The sequence below is a fragment of the Fundulus heteroclitus genome, chromosome 4, assembly GCF_011125445.2.
Source record: "Fundulus heteroclitus isolate FHET01 chromosome 4, MU-UCD_Fhet_4.1, whole genome shotgun sequence".
Taxonomy (NCBI): Eukaryota; Metazoa; Chordata; class Actinopteri; order Cyprinodontiformes; family Fundulidae; genus Fundulus; species Fundulus heteroclitus.
In genome coordinates this window covers 30976070-30995494 of record NC_046364.1, presented here as the reverse complement: position 1 = coordinate 30995494, position 19425 = coordinate 30976070, and the positions used below count along the sequence as shown (strand labels likewise).

At 41.4% G+C, this 19425-nt stretch overlaps 1 protein-coding gene across 1 annotated transcript in view; it reads right to left on the bottom strand.

The window, feature by feature from the left end:
• Positions 1 to 18362, bottom strand: part of phlpp2 (PH domain and leucine rich repeat protein phosphatase 2) — a 50049-nt gene extending 31687 nt beyond the window's left edge. Inside the window, exons 1-3 of the mRNA XM_036136378.1 lie at positions 17935 to 18362; positions 11996 to 12276; positions 7013 to 7146 (exon numbers count right to left, since the gene is read on the bottom strand). Coding sequence (XP_035992271.1) covers positions 7013 to 7146; positions 11996 to 12276; positions 17935 to 18159 — 640 coding nt within the window. The 5' untranslated portion in view covers positions 18160 to 18362. The remainder of the gene's footprint in view (positions 1 to 7012; positions 7147 to 11995; positions 12277 to 17934) is intronic.
• Between the last annotated feature and the right edge of the window lie 1063 nt (positions 18363 to 19425).

Genomic DNA, 19425 nt, shown 5'->3' with positions numbered 1-19425 from the left:
TAATGCAATGCCTATCAAAGAGATTTGTTAAGGATTTGTTAATAGAAAATTAGCTCGCTAGAGACCAATAACGGTCTGGTTATTACGGAGCCCTCTAGGGGACATGAGGATTCTTTTTTTCTTTCTGCGTTACTTCGCATTTCTTTTGCGAGGGAACACAAAAGTTTTTGCGTTCCCTCGCAAACTGCATGTTTCCGAACAGTGCATGACTGCTGAGATAAATTTGAAATGTCCCATGGTCCTGAATGCACCATAGCTTTCTGACGCTCGCGAATGCGTCACACTGGTCTGTGAACGCTGTGCTGTGTAGATGCACATTTGATCTTGCGCTAAAGACAAAGCTTTGCCGTTTCAAAACTCACGTCGGCTCTCACGGTTTATTGTTGTGTGTGAATGACAAGAGACCACAACAAATAAATCAGCCGTACCTCAGATAAAATCTTTGGATTTAATGTTGTTCATAACATTTTGTAAATGAATCTGCCAGATAAACACAGTTTTTCCCCACAAGAGGTATATTAAAACGTTTTGATATCATTAATATAAGAACAAGTAACTGCGTTGGTCACATTTTCCTCGTCGATATTCAGTTGTACAGAGCGAGGCGCACTCCCGCGACAGGGGATGCATATCTCTGCAGGAATGCACTTTTCGGAAACATACACTTTGCGAGGGAACGCAAAAGTTTTTGCGAGGTAACGCAAAAAAAATAATTTCCCCCATGTCCCCTAGAGGGCTCCGTAGTTTATAGCCTAATATTTATCCTGACGTTTTTTTTATTTGCGTAAAACTGGGCTTTAACTTCGATTGAGTTCATTCTCTGCATTGGCCCTATATGTTTGCATAGACACACATAAAAATACACTTTTTTAGGCTTCAAAGCAAAAGTTTTTGCTAATGTTTGATTGCAAACAATAAGTAAAACAGCGCCATGTTTGACATTTCCTAGTACATCCATCTTGTTGACAGAAATAGAGGACCCCAAAATCAAATATTGCTTAGGGCCCTATGGAGGCTTCGACCGGCCCTGCCAACAAGATTTGGGGAGATTTCAGCAAGGCGTGGATGCTTTCTTTGGAGGAAAATTATTTATCTTTTCCAACCATACAGCAGTGTGTTGACAGACGTAAAACATAACCATTGCAGACCAGAAGTTCCTGCAAGGTCCCCATTTTCTCATAGTTTCTTGAGTTATTGGTGAATGTATCACACAAATGGGCCGGGCTGCACTACGGCGCCGTTGGTAGCACTGTTGCTTTGCAACAAGAAGGACCTGGATTCAAGACTCAACCTCTTTTTGCATGGAATTTGCATGCTCTCCCTGTGAATGCGTGGGTTCCTCTGGCTTCCTCCCACAGTCCAAAAACATGACCCTTAGGTGTGAGTGCATGCATGCATGGTTGTGTGTCCTGTATATCCCTGGGTAAAGGAAATAGATAGATGGATGGATCATGCTAGATAGTTCATATATATTTTTGGGGAATTGTTTTGCAGCTCCTGAATAATACCTTTGAACAATCAGATCTATTTGGTCCTTTAGAACCTCTCTCTAAACTATAGTTTGAGAAAATGTAGGAAAAATTGTAGTGGAATTTCATTTCAGGCTTGCCAGATTCAGGGTGCAGGTTGCCAGGTCAGGTGTGAACTCAAAAGGAGTGAATGCTGAAGCTGAATCAAACAGTAGTTTATCGAAGTATAAGTTTATGGGTGTGCACATTTAGGGGAGATTTGTTTTTTAATTATATTTAAACTATATTTAAAAGGGTTTATCTTTTGTAAAATTGCTTATATGTTATATTAGAGCTGGAAAATAAATGGTTTCCCATTATTTAATTTTATTACATCATAAAAAAACTGGCATTTTCACAGGGCTACGTAGCGTTTTTAGATCCACTGTAAGCACAAATGTTAAACACCCTTTGCAATAAATGAAAATGAAATACAAATAAAGGGCAAAAACACGAAACTGATACGTTTTTTTTTTTTTTTTTTGTATTTTATAGTCGGCTGGCAGAATAGCACCAGTTTAATGTCTTTTGTGGAGTAGTTCAAGGCTGCGGTATGTTTTTGGTAAGAATGGCTTTCATATTTTCTAAAGTCATTTTTTATTCCTTTATTGGATTACTTGAAGGCATTTCTCAAGCACTCACATGAATACAATACTCTCTGTTTCCCAGAGCCTTTTTGTCTTACTCAAGATTGCATTAGCATGCAGTGGGGGGTCAGTGGAGGCGGAAACGCAGTCTGATTTCACTCAGAACAGAAAGCTCTTTTCGGCTGCAGACTCCCATTCTACCCACAGCACAGATGCTTCTTGTTGGTGGTTTTCAATACACCTATATTTAAAAAGATAAACAAATGGGGAAATGTTCTGCGTAAAAAAACTAAATCTTGGCATGCCAGCCCCACAAGACACCGTTGCCTTACCGCGTTTGAATACAGATGATATGAAAACAGGCCATGTGGACGGCGGCTTCTTAGCAGCAGCAATAAGCCGGGGCCACCTGAGAACATCGGCAGAGAATGAAAAACTGACAGCAGAAATCTTTGGGAGAGACGAGCTCGATCACAAAGGCAGAGCATTAGGAGCTGGCAGGAAAAACAACAGAGAGCCTGCTCTCTGCACAACTTCGATGCCCGGGGGGCGATCCTGCGGGAGATCGGGTCTGAACAGAATTTCATTTTCAACTCTCACAATGCCTTTGTGTTTTTTTTTTTTGCCACGAAAAAAAAACCTTCTCCTGTGAACACTAGCATCAAGAGGAAGAAGTAACGTGGAGCTTATTAGTCGCTTTGATGTCATGATTTCTCCATACTGTGATTCACCGACTGGAAAGAAAGTCCCAAACATAAACCTTTCACAGCTCAGAGCATCAAAAAGCCGAATAAAAATCAACACTATTCGGTTTAACAACGTAAACGGTGATCTCACTCCATTTCCCCCGGTGATGTCTTCTCCCCTCTCTGCTCCAACCCTGACAGCAAGACCTTCTGATCCCCACGCAGCGGCTTCGCGTCTGCAGCCTCAAAAGATCTGAGACGTCCCCCAGAGAAAGGTGGGACAGAACTTACAGCCGGCCTCGTCTGATCCGCAGCTGCACGAGCCGACAAACAGGACCGCCGGAACGCCGGCTGTTTCCACTAGGAGTGTCCTCATTAAGTCACGGTCCTGAAATGTTTACTCCTGCGTTGGTTTGTTTTAATTGCATCTGTGCGCCAGGCCGCGCGGTCGTGTGCGTGGGCGTGGGCGTGGATGTGTGTCAGAGGGGCTTCCTGGATAAACAGGAGACAACGGCGAAGCTCTCTGGGTCACCTGCTGCTCCCAACTTTGAAGCGCAACAGCTGGAGAGAAAATAAAAATGATGTTGAAGACATGTGTGCACAGATGCGTACTGTGACAGGAAAGCGGATAGCTGTTGACAGCTTGGGAAGAAGAAGATGACGTGATCTCCAAAAAGCGTTCATTTTGGAGTTGAAGATCTTAACAAAGAACATCTTTGCTTTACAGATTCATTAACAGACAAGTGGACGGTCCAGTAATGGACATTTCAGAGCTTCACAGTTCAAACGCTGTTCAAACAATCAGCAGCCATCAGCGGCCTTGCAAAAGTCTTCACCCCTCTCCAAACTTTATTCACACAGGCCAACTTTAATGTATTATATTGGGATTTTTTTTTTTGTGATACACCAACAAGAAGTATTACATTACTCAGAGGTGGAAGGAAAATAATTCATGGTTTACAACCTTAAGCTGTACACTTCACGCAGACGAGCGGCAAGGAGAAAGCCATCGATGAAAGGAAGCAGCAAACACGTGGAACGAAGGAGCTCCGGTCAGATGAGACCAAATCCCAAGTTTCTTTCCCTGCACGCCGAATGCTTTTTATCTTTTACAGAAAACTAACAATGCACATCACAATGAAAACTCAAAACTGCTGGTTATAGACACTTTGTCCAATCTGCAAAGCTTTCACTTTATAATTATGGACAACTCTGTGGTGGTCTGTCACATAAATCCATATAAATTAAATATGTATTGTAACATAATTTAAAACGAAAAAAAATCAAAGGGTATGAATACTTTTCCGGGACATTGTAACTAGTTTACACAAAGAAAATAATGACTAAGGAGAAAAAAGTTTTCAGGCAGCTGTTTAAACAGGTCAAGCATAGGATCTGGAAGGCGATATAAGCTTTGTTAGTCACTTAAAACACTTAATCTGGATGGCATTGAATTGGCCTCTGGTAATAAAATAAAAAATCTTGTGTAATTGTGTAACATGTAATTTAAATCCCATATAAAACAGGTTTCCAAGGTTTAATTTTTTCACCTCCGAGATATTTTGTATTGGAATGACGCTGAAAAACTAGTCCATACATTTTTTACTTCAAGGCTGGACTATTATAAATCTTTACTATCAGGAAGTCCACAAAATACAGTTTGAAGCCTTCAGCTGATCCAAAATGCTGCAGCAAGAGTTCTGATGAAAATCAACAAGATCATATTTCTCCAATTTTAGCTTCCCTTCATTGGCTTCCTGTTAAATCAAGAATAGAATTTAAAATTCTTCTTCTAACTTATAAAGCCCTTAATAATCAAGCTCCATCATATATCAGAGCTCTGATTACCCCGTATATTCCTAACAGAGCACTTCGCTTTCAGACTGCAGGTCTGCTGGTGGTTCCTAGAGTCTCTAAAAGTAGAATGGGAGGCAGATCATCCACTATTACCATATAACATAGAAAGGATTCCTGGATCAATGTGTGCTTCTGTGCCTTTGTGTCTCTGCTTTGTCTTCTATAACCCTCAATCAGTCGAGGCAGATGACTGTTTATACTGAGCCCGGTTCTGGTGGAGGTTTTTCTCCCTGTTAAAGGGGAGTTTTCCTCTCCACTGTCGCTTCATGCATGCTCAGTATGAGGGATTGCTGCAAAGCCATGTACAATGCAGACGACTCCCCCTGTGGCTCTACGCTCTTTGGAGTGAATACTGCTTGTTAAGACTTGATGCAATCTGCTGGGTTTCCTTAGATATGAAACTTTTTGACCAGTCTGGATGATTTGATTGAATTTGACTTTGTAAGGTGCCTTGAGACGACATGTGTTGTGAATTGACGCTATATATAAATAAAACTGAATTTAACTGAAATGAAAAAGTTGACAGGTGAATGAAAACCTGCTCTACTGAGAAGTAATTTCCACACCAATACGAACATCACTGGAGAGAAAACGATCCCTCCCTCTGCATGAAATTCATCAATATCATGACATGTTGCTATGGATATTCTAGCTGAACTTGATGCTTCACTTCTGTAGAAGGAAAAGATGAATAAATATGGGCAACAGCATAATAAACCTCAAGAACTAGCTTTAAATTAAAGAATAGGTAAAAAAATGCACAAAAGTCTTCTTTATGCTACAGTCAGATAAATAACCTTAACACAACATGTAACCTATGGTTGAATCACAACATCAACAGGAGACGCTATGAAATTAATCAAAATCTGCTATTTCAAATCATCCTTTCTGAAGCAAATCCAGTAGCCATCACTCTGTGCAGCCATGAATATTAGCGAGAGAACAAATAGTTAAATTTCCCCATACATTCACCAAAATACAAACCATTTCTTAATCGGTTCAACAGAAACGAGCTGCAACTTTTCCTCTGGGCCTCAGCCGGGCATTAAGCGGCCCGAGTCCCATCCAATGAACTGGTCCTTGAAGCTTTTTCTCATGAGATAACAAATACAGACAGGAAGTCTCTAAGGGGCCCTAGCTTAACTTGGACCAATGTGGCCTCATGGAAGCCAAATTTGACTGGTTCTCATGTTGGCAAGAGGGAGAAAAAAAAAAAGAAAAAAACAGGAAGCTGCTGGACACACGAAGGCCAAGAAGGACGGGCACAATAAACTAAATCCTTTCAGGGAAAACGTGGAAAGGAATGAATCTTAGGCATTGGTTTAATAATAACTCCATTACCTAAAGTTATTAAAACTTCATTAAAATAAAATAAACTCCAGAGATATTATAAGAAGCAGAAAATCCCTAACTTGTGCTTTTATCAAAAACATGTTTTAATAAGATCAAAATGGAAAGGTCAGTTTACAGTCTCATAGGAGTCAGCTGATGTTTTTTTTTTTTTTTTTTTTTTTTTTTTTTTGCTATTATGCTTTTTGATTAATTCAGGTGAAATTCCCACTCTAGTTTTCTTCACAATGTCCCATCCTATCGCTGTCCTCCTGTCATTACATAAATCAATGTATTAACAATCAACAAATAAAAATGGTCGCCATTCTAATCAACAGCAAAGTTAAATGAAATAAACATTTTAAACATATCACTCTGTGTGTAACAAATCTATATAATGCTGTATATGCTTTTCACCTTTTTTACACAGATTACCGGTACTAAAAAAACAAACTTTTACGATACTCTAAATGGTTAAGCCATATCAGCAGTATGAAGTGTTGCTTTTGGCAGAGACAGCAGTGACACTGCATGATTTTTGACTATTTGAAATGTTATGTTTATACAAAAGGTTGATGTTTTGATCCAATTCCATCATTTAATGAAATTAATAAACAGCTAAGAAATCAGAGATTTTGAGCAAGACTGCAATGAAGCTTATAAAGCTGATTGAATATGGATGATCTAGTTTACAGGTGGTACTTGAAGGCACCAAAATAGCCCGTCTACTGTATGCACGACCACTGAAAACTCTGTAGAAGCCCAGAGAAGGATAAACTATCTGCTGGTGCTGCAATGATGGAGCTGACTCTTGAACTTTTACTTGACCTGCAGACATAAGTGAGTAATAACCAAGTAAAGTTCAAGCAAGCAGCAGTGGTAGCCTTGGAATGAAGTCAAGAAGATGTCAAGCATTTATTTTCCAACGTTTAACCCGCTGCAGCATGTTGTTAGCATGTTTTAAGCCAGTCTTACAAAAACAATGAGCATTTCTTTTAGCGGCCAGCAGGAAAGGAAGAAGCCGTCTTGTCGCCTCAGAACTCACCGCTGTAGAAACGGATCATGCAGCTGAGGTCGGAGTTGGCCGCTTCATGCTGCACTCGCGCCGGGTCTGCGTAACCCATGGACGTCAGGTAGTCGTACACCATCTGGAGGGGCCGCTCCGGGGGGTCCAGCCTCCTGCGGGACCAACAACACTGAGGTTTGGTGTGTGTGGACTGGAGCGACAACACGGACAACTACAACTTTTGGAGTAAAGTACGTCTGGAGGAGGACCGGATCAGCGATTTTATTAAAAAAGGTAACAAGAAACAATGTTTTTTTGTTTTTGTGGCTTTTGCTGTCCCTGATCATGGAGCAAAAAAATGCATGTTCAGAGATTCTTTGCTACGCTGAAAGCTACAAGGAGAGAAACACAGCCAATAACGACCCTAACGACTCCTCGTTACAGAGGAGTGGACCAGTTTCGGTCCAATCTGCGGGTTTAATGGCTTTATCGACCGCCCATTACTAAGGAGTGGACCTGTTTCTGTTGAATTTGCATGTTATCTAAGCCATTACAAGGCCTTTGTTTGGCAATGGTATAAAGCTTGGTACTCCACATTACTCCAGACTTTTTGAATTGAGAAAGCTTCCTGGAGAGGAAGCGAAATGTCTTCAAACTACGGAAAACAAGTCCAGTTGCTTTGTTTTTAAATTTTTTTTTGGAATGACCATGACCTGGATGACTGAGAATCTTCACCAACACAGCCAGAGCTGACTTTAAAAACCTGGGGCAAACCTAAAATACAACACTACATTCCTATATTTATTAGTTTTAATAATCTTTTATAACCTTTCATTATTACATGATCATGTCCAAATGTTTTATCTCTTTAGAGAAAACCTTCACACCATCCTTTAAGGGTTTAGATACACGTTAACTCCAGCTTCACAGTATTCATACCTCAAGGATCTTCTCACGTTATGTGCCATTAGAGCCACAATCACTCATGCGTTTTGCTGAAACGGTTCGTTACGGACCATCTCGAAGTATTGCGTTACGGTAAAGTGGAAGGGGAAGATGCACGGCTTCAAACGTTTTTTTTTTTTTTGTTTTTTTTTTTTGGCAAATAAATAAAAGTGTAGCGCGTATCTGGGTTCAGCCCCTCTGAGTCCACACTTATTGGAAGCAGCTGGAGTCAGCTGCACGTCTCTGCAGGGGTACGTCTCTACGAGCTTCATGTCTCGTGTACAGACTCAAATTTTCAGTCGTTGTCTTTTTGCAAAATGACGGTGGTGCGTTTAGGGCGATGCCATTGGGAGGTCTGAGCTACGCAGAGCCGATGAAATCCGGTCCAAGCAGCCTCTTCGATGTGTTTGCTGTGAATAGGCATTGCCATAAGAGTTACCGTGGGCCTCTTGGCTGCTTCTCTAATTAATGCTCTCCTTCCTTTTCCTGTCAGTTCAGGTGGACGGCCACGTCTTTGTGGGTTTGCAGTCACGCCGTACTCTTCCCATTTTCAGATGATGGATTGAACACTGCTTGGCACATTGTTTTACAAGAGTTAGGGTTCCTGCCACGTCTGCATAAGAGAAAAGTATGTTGACACTTGCTTTAAATCCTTGTAGCAAGATTTTCCCAGTCATTGGCCATTTTTTTCTAGGCCTATAACTCTTCATTTTATCAGTGATGAGCTCATAAAAGCATAACTCTGCAATGTTTTTTTGTTGTTTTTTTTTCAGTCTGTGGCTGGATAAGCTTCAAGGGCCACCTGAGTTGTGTAAAGTGATTTAAAGGGCCTCGGGTATCGAGCTGCATACTCGTCCTGGGGGAAACCATTAGACGTGTCTGGGAGGCTCCCCTTGGAAGTTTCCTAAAGAGGACTGTAGCTGGCGGGGGAAACTCCAGGAATACCCGCATCATGTTGTCGTCTGTCCTGAAAAAAGAAACGAATGGATCCCCGAGGACCAGCCTGCTGCTGGGAAAACAGAAGACTGGCCGGGCTCGATAACCCTGCTGGAACGGGACACCCACCCAGGACGGGGCTGCACGGTCCAAAAATGGAAAGTATGGATCAACACTTTAGACTCTATTATCTCAACAGGTTTTCATTTTTTTTTTTTTTTTTTTTTTTTTTTTGTAAAAGCAGAGAAGCCCAACAGAAAACGCCGGCGTAAAGGAGCCAAGATTGTCTGCTTGAAAGCTGCACATTACCACACGCTGTAAAAAGATAACACAGCCAAGGAAAAAGCTTCTCGTTTAAAAAGTCAATACTAGTTCACACCACTATTGAACGATGACAAAGGATCTAAGAGGAGTTTAAAAAAACTTTTTGACTTAAAGGTCTAAACACCTTATAGATTTAATTGACACAACACTCTTTTTTTTAATCCAGTGCATTAGCATACTACTAACATTTTTCCCCTCATTTCTCAGCAAAATATTCTTCAGTTCTTTGTTAAGGACTTTGATGTTTAGTGTAAATCAGATACTTAGTAGCATAAAACCTAAACCCAGGAAGCCAACAGAACTGACAAAAATGTTTCCGTTTAACTCCTCCGTCTCCATGAAGGTATCCAGACATTGTTTTGTGTGACACCTCCAGCTTTAGACATACACAGTCGTTACACGTCTCCAGCCACGTTTTTAAACCTCAAATATGCAAAACGTCCACAGCAAATAGCTCTTCCTAACACAACCATGCTAATGTCCTGTCGATAAACTTACTATACAGCATCCTGACCGGCTCCCATGCTATAAAATACCTTACAAAGCAATGCTTTGAGCTCAGAGCACAATTTCCCCCATAAAAATCTAGAAAAACCCCAACCTTTAATTAGAGTGCATTTATTTAGTAGGGGGGATATGCAACACCAATACTAATTTTCAACTCTAGAGAAAGAGCAACAACTTAAAAAAAAAGTTTACAAAGAACTAAAACTGTGATGCACAAGGTTGTATGGGGACCGGTGTATGCCACCACAGTAAAGGCAAATAGTGATGAAGTAAAAAAATAATAATAATAAAAAATCCTACAGTGGCTGTTAGAGAAATGGAGCAAAGACTGGTGATTTGGTTACACCAAGTCTCCATCACCACCATTAGACCATCACAGATGTAAAGTATGCAGTTTTTTTTTTTAAATGCTCCTGGGACTTTGATATGAGCTGGCTGCTTTAGTCAAATGAGACGACGATTGAGCCTTCTGGTTTAAAACAACCCGGGTGATGAATATGTGGAGAGGCGCCTCGGATCCACTGTTAGGTGCAAAGGAGGATCTGTGAACGTTCTCCCAATGCCATCTCAGTCCCTAGACATAAATCCTATTAATTAAAATAAAATATAAAGCTCACAAGAAGCAAGCATGTGCGAAAACCCAAGGCTCTGGACAATCGTGATTACTGGATGCACTCCACCAGGTATATCGACACCCAGTTGTTAACCATTATTTGTCAGTTCCCTCCATTATGCCTAGAATGGCATTGATCAGTTTTACTCTTGATAAGCTGTTCTTTCTTGTTTTTGTTTTGTTTGTTTTTTTGCATTTTTTTTCCCTGACTTAGCAATTAGTGTAACTTTCCTTTTCTATTATTAAAGATCCAGTTTAATATGATTCTGCCTGTCTCCTGCCAGCACTCGGGTTCTCCGTGTGAAGAGGTTTTTAAAGACAAATGGTCAAAGATCCCCCTCTCTGTCTGCATCAACGTAGGAAAATGTTATAGGAGGCTAAGAGCTGTTTATTTATTGACAAAACTGGGCTGTACAATGTGTTAGTAATCAAAGGGCCACCAATTGTAGCACTGGTTGTTTGAAAATAGCAATTATTTCGTAACACTGGATTTTTTTCCCCCGCCCTACAACCTAAATGTACAGAAATTAACAACAGGATTTTCCTACATTTTTAAGTGTGAATCTATTTTTATTTAACTAAAAGCCTTTTGACACATTTTCAGCAAGTATGCCAACAACTGTGGATCATTTTGGCAGCTACCCCAAAAGAGATAAAAGTAGTGCTGACAGCCCATGAGCGAAGCGCCGCGTTCACACAAGATAAGGCGGTGAGATTTGAGCTAAAGCTAAGCGCTTGTTTTCCGCCATATTATATTTCCAGTTGTGTTTTTCCAAGAAAGAGCGAAAGAACAAATTCCTTCCTGGTCACGGATCAGTGAACCAGACGGTCAGAGGGTCACTGGCTGTTTTTAGAGCGCCTGCTGTGCCGCTGAAGGGAGTGCATGCATCTCCGGGGTAAAATAGGTGAGGTGCTGTGGGAGTTTGGCATCAGAAGGTACGCACAGTCCTCGGCTTTCTGCATCCACGCAGGCCTGTTCAATGTGACGTTCTGCCGCAGATATCAAACCTGTGAACGCCTGTTGAGCACAAAATGATTCTGCATTGTCTAGATGTAAATGCAAGCTATCATCCTTATAGGAGCTGCGTCTCTAATGGAAGAGACACGCTTCCTACAGAGGCCGCATAACATCTCACGTTTCACTTCCACTTTTTCTGCACAGCTAAAGATGTTTCGCTGTCCTCCAGAAAGGTTTTTCTTTCATTCCTTCTAGAACACGCGCTACGTTAAGCTGCGGTTGTTTCAGCGGGATTGCAGCCGCTGGATCTTGATGCTGTCAAAGTTATACACTTCAAAAACGGATCTAAAAACAAGTAAAATGTTCTTAAAGTTAGTCTATTTGTCCTTGATTAGACCCAGTAAATAAGATTATCTGCCAATGGAATGAGTATCTTTACCCCTAAAATAAGATAATTAGACATCCTGCTCTTGAAATAAGATGATGGAGATGAGTTGTTCCTACTTTAAGTGGAAAAATCATATTTAATTGGCAAACCATCTTATTGACCTGCTCAAATCAAGGACAAATACATTCATTTAAGAAAATTTTACTTATTTTTAGTAGTTTTTGCAGTGTACCTATGTCGTTTAGTCCAGCTTTTGCAGAAGTTCCTGAGGAGTGGCCCCATCTTTCAACACAGAACTGTTCTCTTTGCGTACTGACTTGCAGGACTTTGTGTACTGTACGGTGCATTCACCTGACAAGGTCTCCGTGCAGCTGAACGTAGAGCCCCTGTCCGCTCCTCTGAGCACAGAGGTCCTCCACGGTGGTGCTGGTGGAGCAGAGCACCAGCTGCAGGTCCGTCTGCGGCGTGGAGGAGGCCTGCGGGCCGGAGGCCGGCGGCTGGGGGTCCGCGGCGCCGCCATACAGACACACGCAGCCTCGCTGGGTGTCCCCCTTCAGCCAGTCTCGCTCCCGCGACCCGAACCTGGTCTTCCTCGTCACGCAGCTCCGGCTCCCGTTTCTCTTCATGTTGCGCTGCAGAAACAGTGAGGTCTCTTCAGAAACGCGTTGCAAAAGAGTTTCGAAGGTGGTTCAGAAAGCAGGAACTACAAAAACAGAAATCACGGCTTACCAACTGGATCATCTACCTGATGGATTTTCAGTAATGCATATTTTTTTTTACTTTTTATATGAAATGAAACATGTAGGCCTACTAAAGTAAAGAGATCCATAAAACGTGTAAAAGCACGTGTAAAAAGCCTTAAGGTAGAGTCCTGTTTTATTACAGTAGCATAAAAGCACACTGAACATTTTAGAAAAAATAAACCTTGAACTTGAGCATAATCATTTATTTATTTATTCTATGCTGTGATAAACATTTTATTCATGGAGCCGTTTCTTTTAGCTACTGACCACTAGCCCAGATGACGAATGATTTATGATTTATCTTATATGCCCCGCCACCAAAGATCAGTCCTAAAGAAGCAGCATCTTAAAGTCATAGTTTTTTTTTTTTTTTTTTTGTCACATGAGAATATGTTTGAGAATTTAGTGAGAAATACTTGGGTTGGGTTTGCTGTGAAGGAAAAGTGCCTCATCCTGGTGAGCTGCTGGGTACGGCGTGTATCTGTGATGCTGCGGGCCTTTTCTTTTCCCTGGGAAACGTCTAAAAGTGCATCGCATCATTAAGTCTTTGAAATGGAAGCAAAGTCTGGCGATTGCCTCCAAAAAATAAATAAATCATGGTCATCAATGGGTTCTGAAAATGTTTTAATTAGTTGTTTTTTTTTTAAGATTTCTTAACATGGGATATTTTTCCCCATTAAATAAATGTACACCATATAAACGTTGAATGTTTTTTTAAAATCATGCCACTACAATAAAGGTACATTTATTTTGAACAGTTTACCAGGTCTCTGCCTGAAATGATTAATGTGAAATTTACAACATTCTTGTTTTGCGTCCCCCTGTTTGCACCTCTGCTGACCTAAGATTCAAACTTTTACAGCTTTCATCGCCGACTACTGTATCTTTGCTCAAAAGTGTAAAGGAAAGCGAAAAACATCAATCAGCTGGGAGAGTCGGCGTAACAACACATTCCCTGCAGCAGACTGATAAATCTGCTGAAAAGCCCTTTTTCTGAAAGGGCTCTCTCAGTATGTTAAGAATCACTTTTAGTTTTTAGTTAGTCAAACATTGTACCAAAAAAAAAACTCCTCCTTTAGAACATTTTCAGATTGTTCTCTTTCTCTTAATCACTGGTGAGAATGTTAGCTAGATGAGCTCTGAAAAAAAAAGCTGTGCTACAAATAGTTAATATAATAACAAGCAATATCATGCTCAGATAATAAAAATAAAAATACTACCAATACCAGCTTCCCATGACAAGAGACAGTCTATCAGTTTATTATGGTTTCTAAAGTATTCTTATCAATATGTGGCAAAACGCTCATTCGTGTCACTGAGATTAAGTGTCTCCAAACTATTCTAGACTTTTCTTAATACACACATAAGTAACATAATTCATGCACGTATTCTCAAGGATAAGAAGTAACCTTCACAACGTATGGGAGTAAAAACACGTTGCCTGGCCTGTATGCAGCGCCTTGCAAAAGTATCTCCCCCTCCCTACTTTTCAACCTGTAATTTGAATGTTTTGTTTTATTATTATTTGATGTGATGGATCTGCACAAAATAGTCTAAAGTTGGGGAAGTGAGATGAGAAAAAGGATTTTTCAATGTGAAAACTCGCATGTGCATGCGTCTCCACCTTCTTTGCTATGAAGCCCCTGAAAGTTTCTGGTGCAACCAGATATCTTCAAAAGTCACATAACTGGTGAAATGAAGTCCATCTGTGTGCAGTCTAAGTGTCGAACGATCTGTCGGCATAAACACCTTTTGTGAAAGGCCCCAGAGGCTGCAGCACCACTAAGCAAGAGGAATCGCACCATGAATCACCCCATGGGTAGCGGTGGCCTGGTGGTTGGACAGCAGGGCGCTAGCTTCCTGGAGAGGCTGCAAGGTTCCTGCTTCCCTGCCACTCTGGGTCCCTGAGCAGGACCCTTAGCTTCAGGACGCTGTGGCATAGCTGGGTTAACTGTGGAGGACGGATTTCTTTGGAACGTATGTTGCAATGACAAATAAAGATGATTATTATGAAGGAGACCAAAGAGCTTTCCAAACAAGTCAGTTCCAAAGTTGCTGAGAAGTACAAGTAAGGGTGGGGTTATGAAAAAAATATCCAAATCTTTGAATTTCTAGGATTAAAGGACTAATGTCTCAGCAGGATCTGGAAAAACTAATCCATGCGTTTATTTTTAGTAGAATTGATTACTGTAACTGTGTTTTTACAGGTCTTCCTAAAAGTGGGTCAGACAGCTGCAGCTGATCCAGAACGCTGCTGCCCGCGTCCTCACTAACACTAAGAAAGTAGAGCACATAACCCCAGTTCTAAAGTCCTTCCACTGGCTCCCTGTATCTCAGAGAATAGACTTTAAAATACTTCTGTTAGTCTATAAATCTCTGAATGGCTTAGCTCCTAAATACATCACAGACTTGTTATCAGCGTATAAACCATCCAGACCACTCAGGTCTTCTGACTCCAGCCTACTCTGCATACCTAGAACCAGAACTAAACAAGGAGAAGCAGCATTTAGTTCCTATGCTCCACTTATCTGGAACAAACTTCCAGAAAATTGTAAATGTGCGTAAAGCCTGAGTTCCTTTCAATCAAGATTAAAAACACATTTGTTTAAGATTGCCTTCAACTGTTCTAGTTAACTGAATCACCACTTTTTTGTTATTTTTTTTCTATCTACATTTTATTCCTACTTGCTTTTATTCTGTTTTATTTTGCTATATTTTAATCATGTAAAGCACTTTGCATTGTCTTTGTACTGAATTGTGCTATATAAATAAATTTGCCTTGCCTTGCCTTGCCTTGCCTTGCCTTGCCTTGCCTTGAAGGTCCCTGAAAGAACTATCAGATCCATCATCTTCAAATGGAAAGCTCATGGTACCACAACAAACCCGCCAAGAGAGAGCTGCCCACCAGAACTTACAGACCGAGCCAAGAGGGCATCTATCAGAGAGGCACAGAGACCAAAGGAAACCCTGAAGGAGTAGCAGAGACCGCAGGATCTGTCCATAGGACCACAATAATCTGTACACTACATAGACCTGGGCTTTATGGGAGAATGGTCAGAAAAAAGGCTCTACTTAGTGTTGAAAATAAGAAGGCAACTTTTGAGTTTGCCAAAGTTAGTTGTATCAATGGAAGTTTTCACAATAAAGATAAATAATACATAATTAACGTGTTGTGTAATTGAAATGGTGCTAACTCTCAAACAATCCATTTCAATTCCAGATCGTGAGGCAACAAAGCAGGAAAAATGCCAATGGGGGGGGGGGGGGGATACTTTTGCGAGGTACTGTAGGTGAGAACACAATCAGACAGATGTTACTTTAAAAAGGGATAGTTCAGCTTTTTAGGGCCCATACTGGGTGGTTATGACTAGTCAATATCTGACTTACACTGGATAACTCTCTCACATTAGTTCCAGCTAAAAAAGAGACAGGAGCAGTCCTCGGTTATGTTAAAACAACTCCACTACCAAAACCGTCTCGTCATTTCATCGAAACGCTATTTTATAAATCTTTAAATTCAGCCACATTCATATCAGATCGATGATTTCTAACTCCTTTCCCTGGGCCAGTAGTCCAACATATTTCTGAAGCTTCCTTGGTTCAATACAGCGAATATAAATGAGTGAGTGATAAGCAGAGCTCTGCAGAGCCCTAATGACAGGCTGAGGAGATAATGCAACCATTTGAATCAGAGCAAGGAAACATCTTAAACACGCAGCACTCCCCGGCTGGAGGACTGGAACTGGAAACCACTGCATTAAATGGTTATGGACACAGAGTTTTGAGGTTACTCAAAACAAGGTCTGGCTTGGTCCACGCTACATAAACACGCCGTCTCCATTGGAACTCCCTTCACAACAACCACGCACTTGTCTTTCGACAACAACCGGAAGGCAAAGGTGAGAGCTGCTTAAAAAAGGTTCAAAAACAGTGTTAGCGCACACCGTTGCATTTTTATTTAAGACGTTTGGTCCTGCCATTAGCTGAGAAATTAAACTCTGTTTCCCCCGTTTAAAGAAGCTAGGAGGGTTGTGCACAGCTGGCAGCAGTGGTTTTTATCTATATGGAAAACATGGCTTCATCCCCAGGGTGCCTCTTCGCCAGGGGGGAACCAAAAGCACGCAAGAAAATGTGAATAGAACATTTGTCTGTTGTGCCCGGACTACATTTTCTACTATATAATCTGCACGGCCAGTAAAGCTGGGATTTAGCATCCTAATGTGCACAATGCAAGCCCTGCAGGAAACATGACTCTGCAATACAGACGGTGGATTGGTTAAACTTTACTAACTAAGGAGGTATTTCGCAGGTTTTTCCGGGAAATGTGGAATCTTTCATTATTTGTAGTTCAAAATCCAAAACACTTAAGAGAGTCCAACCTGCACAGGATAATTTCACAGCAATTTTCTAACCTTTCTGTCCTTAGCAGGAAAAACAAAAACAGAGCAGAAGGGGTTAGAACATAGTTTGAGATTTAAACACGATCATGATTGTTTAAAGCTGAAAAGACTTATTTTGAGGTCCGTTTTATACCTGTACAGCCTGGCATCAACACAAGTTTGTAAACCCCCCAATATATACGGTAGTGAAACCTGGCCTGAAGTGATTACTGTTCATTCTAATCAGTTTTGATTTTTGAAATCCTATTTATATATAATTAAAAAAAGAAAACATTTCCGGAGCAGAAAGAGGGGCTAATTCAGGGCAGTGCTCATGCAACAGCCACTGCTAACAGCAGGTAAGACGTTACCTGCTCACAGCTTCTCAGTAGAATCCCACTTTTAAAAGAAAACTCTTATTTCTCTCTTTTTTTTTTTTTCCTGAGAAACTATGTGGCCAAAGGCAAAAAGTTAACAGCTGACATCCCTCCCAGTGCTATTAAACAGCAACATGAAGAATAGGAAACCTCAATTATCCAACCTACAGAAGGCTTTACGAATGCTAGATTGCAAAAAAAAAAAAAAAACAACACTAACTGGAGACTCAGGTGGATCACCTAACATTTTAAAAAGTTTAATTTAATAGGATCTATTTAAGTGCAGCTTAATTATATATATCCACATAACTGATCGGATGCGTGTCTGTCTGCAGGCTGGAATGTGGTTTAAGACATTTGACAAGAGATATTACCCTTTACTTTTGCTTCGGATGGTCAACATTTCGGCTTGTTAGTGAACATCTTAATTGGTAGCCTACATAGCTATAACAAAAAAAAAAAAAAAAAAAAACACTGAGAAATTGTTGCCTATATATGCATGCCATCATTAAGTTGCTTTAAACCCATCAGTACACAGGACCAGGCCTTCCTGTAAAACATCTAAACACCCCAGTGTGCGTGTGCTCGGTATTAATTGGCTTCTATAGGTGCGCTCCTCGCTGACTGACTGACAACCATCACCTATGATGACAGCTCGTTACATAACGCTGCAAGGATGCAATTTGAAATCCTGCACTTTGCCCCGGCAGCCAGCGCCACACCGATCTGCGCTCTGATCTGCCCTGTCTGCGTCGCCCAGGCGCGACAAGCCCCATCCCGCTATGACCTGCCTTCAGCACTCGGATCCCCGTCGCAGAGTGAGCTCCGGGACCGCTGCGGCTGCCGCGACCCGCCGTCCGGCTCAGCCCCGCCTGATGGAGCAGCGCGTCCGGCTGCCGGTCAACACAAGCCCCGCCGTCCCCGGCATCGCCTCCTCCTCCTTTATCCTTGGCGTCGGCTCGGATGTTGGCCGCGGGCACCGCCGTGTTGTTGTTGTCCTCCTCCTCCGTCGCCATGTATGCCCCCCCTCCCTCTCCCTCTCCCCCTCTCCCTCTCCCCCCGTCAGCAGCCTCAGAAGGCAGGAGCGCCCCCGGAGCACGGCTGGCAGATTCCCGCGGAGAGAGGAAGACGCATCCCGGTTCGGTGCTGCGACGCCATATCCCGACTGATCTGACCGCTGTCACGCAGGCCTGCCTGCCGGGAGCTGATCAATAAACATTACAGGGGCGGGTTCGGGCTTTTCTTTAACTCTCACTGGTCCTGTCAGAGGGGAGAGGCTTCGGCTGAATAATAATGAGTTTTACCACTTCAAAAAAGAAGAGCGTAAAAAATAAAATGTGTGTTTTGTTCAATTCTTTATTTATGCAAAAAAAAAATGTAAATTAAATCTGATAAAATAAAGGGAAACTTATTTCAATACTGACAAAACAATAGTCCATGTTGTTTCGTGTGAATATCATGGGAACAGTGTTGGTTCTGGCATTAAAGGCGCCATGGCCTGGTTGAACCCCCCCCCTCCTCTGTCCCACCCTGACCCAATCTACATTTAAGATTCAGGACCAGAATAAAACACCGTGCAAATATCAAATCAAAACTACTTTATTGGGGCCACAGATTTCCTTCATCTGGCGCTGATGATGCCATCCCCCCCCCTGTCATGGCATCCATTTGGCCGAATTAAAAAAAAAAAAGGGCCACTGCATGGGATTATTGATTTGCACATGTATAAAACAAATGTAGTCCACCTTTCATTGAACAAATTATTCAAGTAAAAAACACAAAAAAATCTTGTTGGTCGTATACCGAGCACATACCTTGGTTATGTACAAAAGCAAGTAAAACAAGCCATATTATAGCTAATAGACAAATAACTTAGACTACAGTGCCTTGCGAAGTAAATAATGTAATGTACCAACAGTAGTGCATTCAGAAGTTAAAGAAAACCGCTTTCAAATGTGTCATGAAAGAAGAAATCTGAAAAGTGAGTCCAGCCTTGCAGAGTCAATACTTTGTAGAAACAACTTTCTCTTTACAAGTTTTGCTCTATAGATTGATATCATCCAATTATTCTACACAAATTAGCTCGAGCTCAGTCATATTGAATGGCGAGGTTTGGTAATTGGATTTATAGGTCTGGGCTCTCCACCATCCAAATTTACCAGTATGCTTTGATCTAATCCATTTTACCATAGCTCTGGTTTAATGTTGGGGAGGATTGACCTCTGCGAAGGTAAACCTTCTCTGGAGTGCTGGGTTTAGAGCGTCAACAAGTATATTATCAT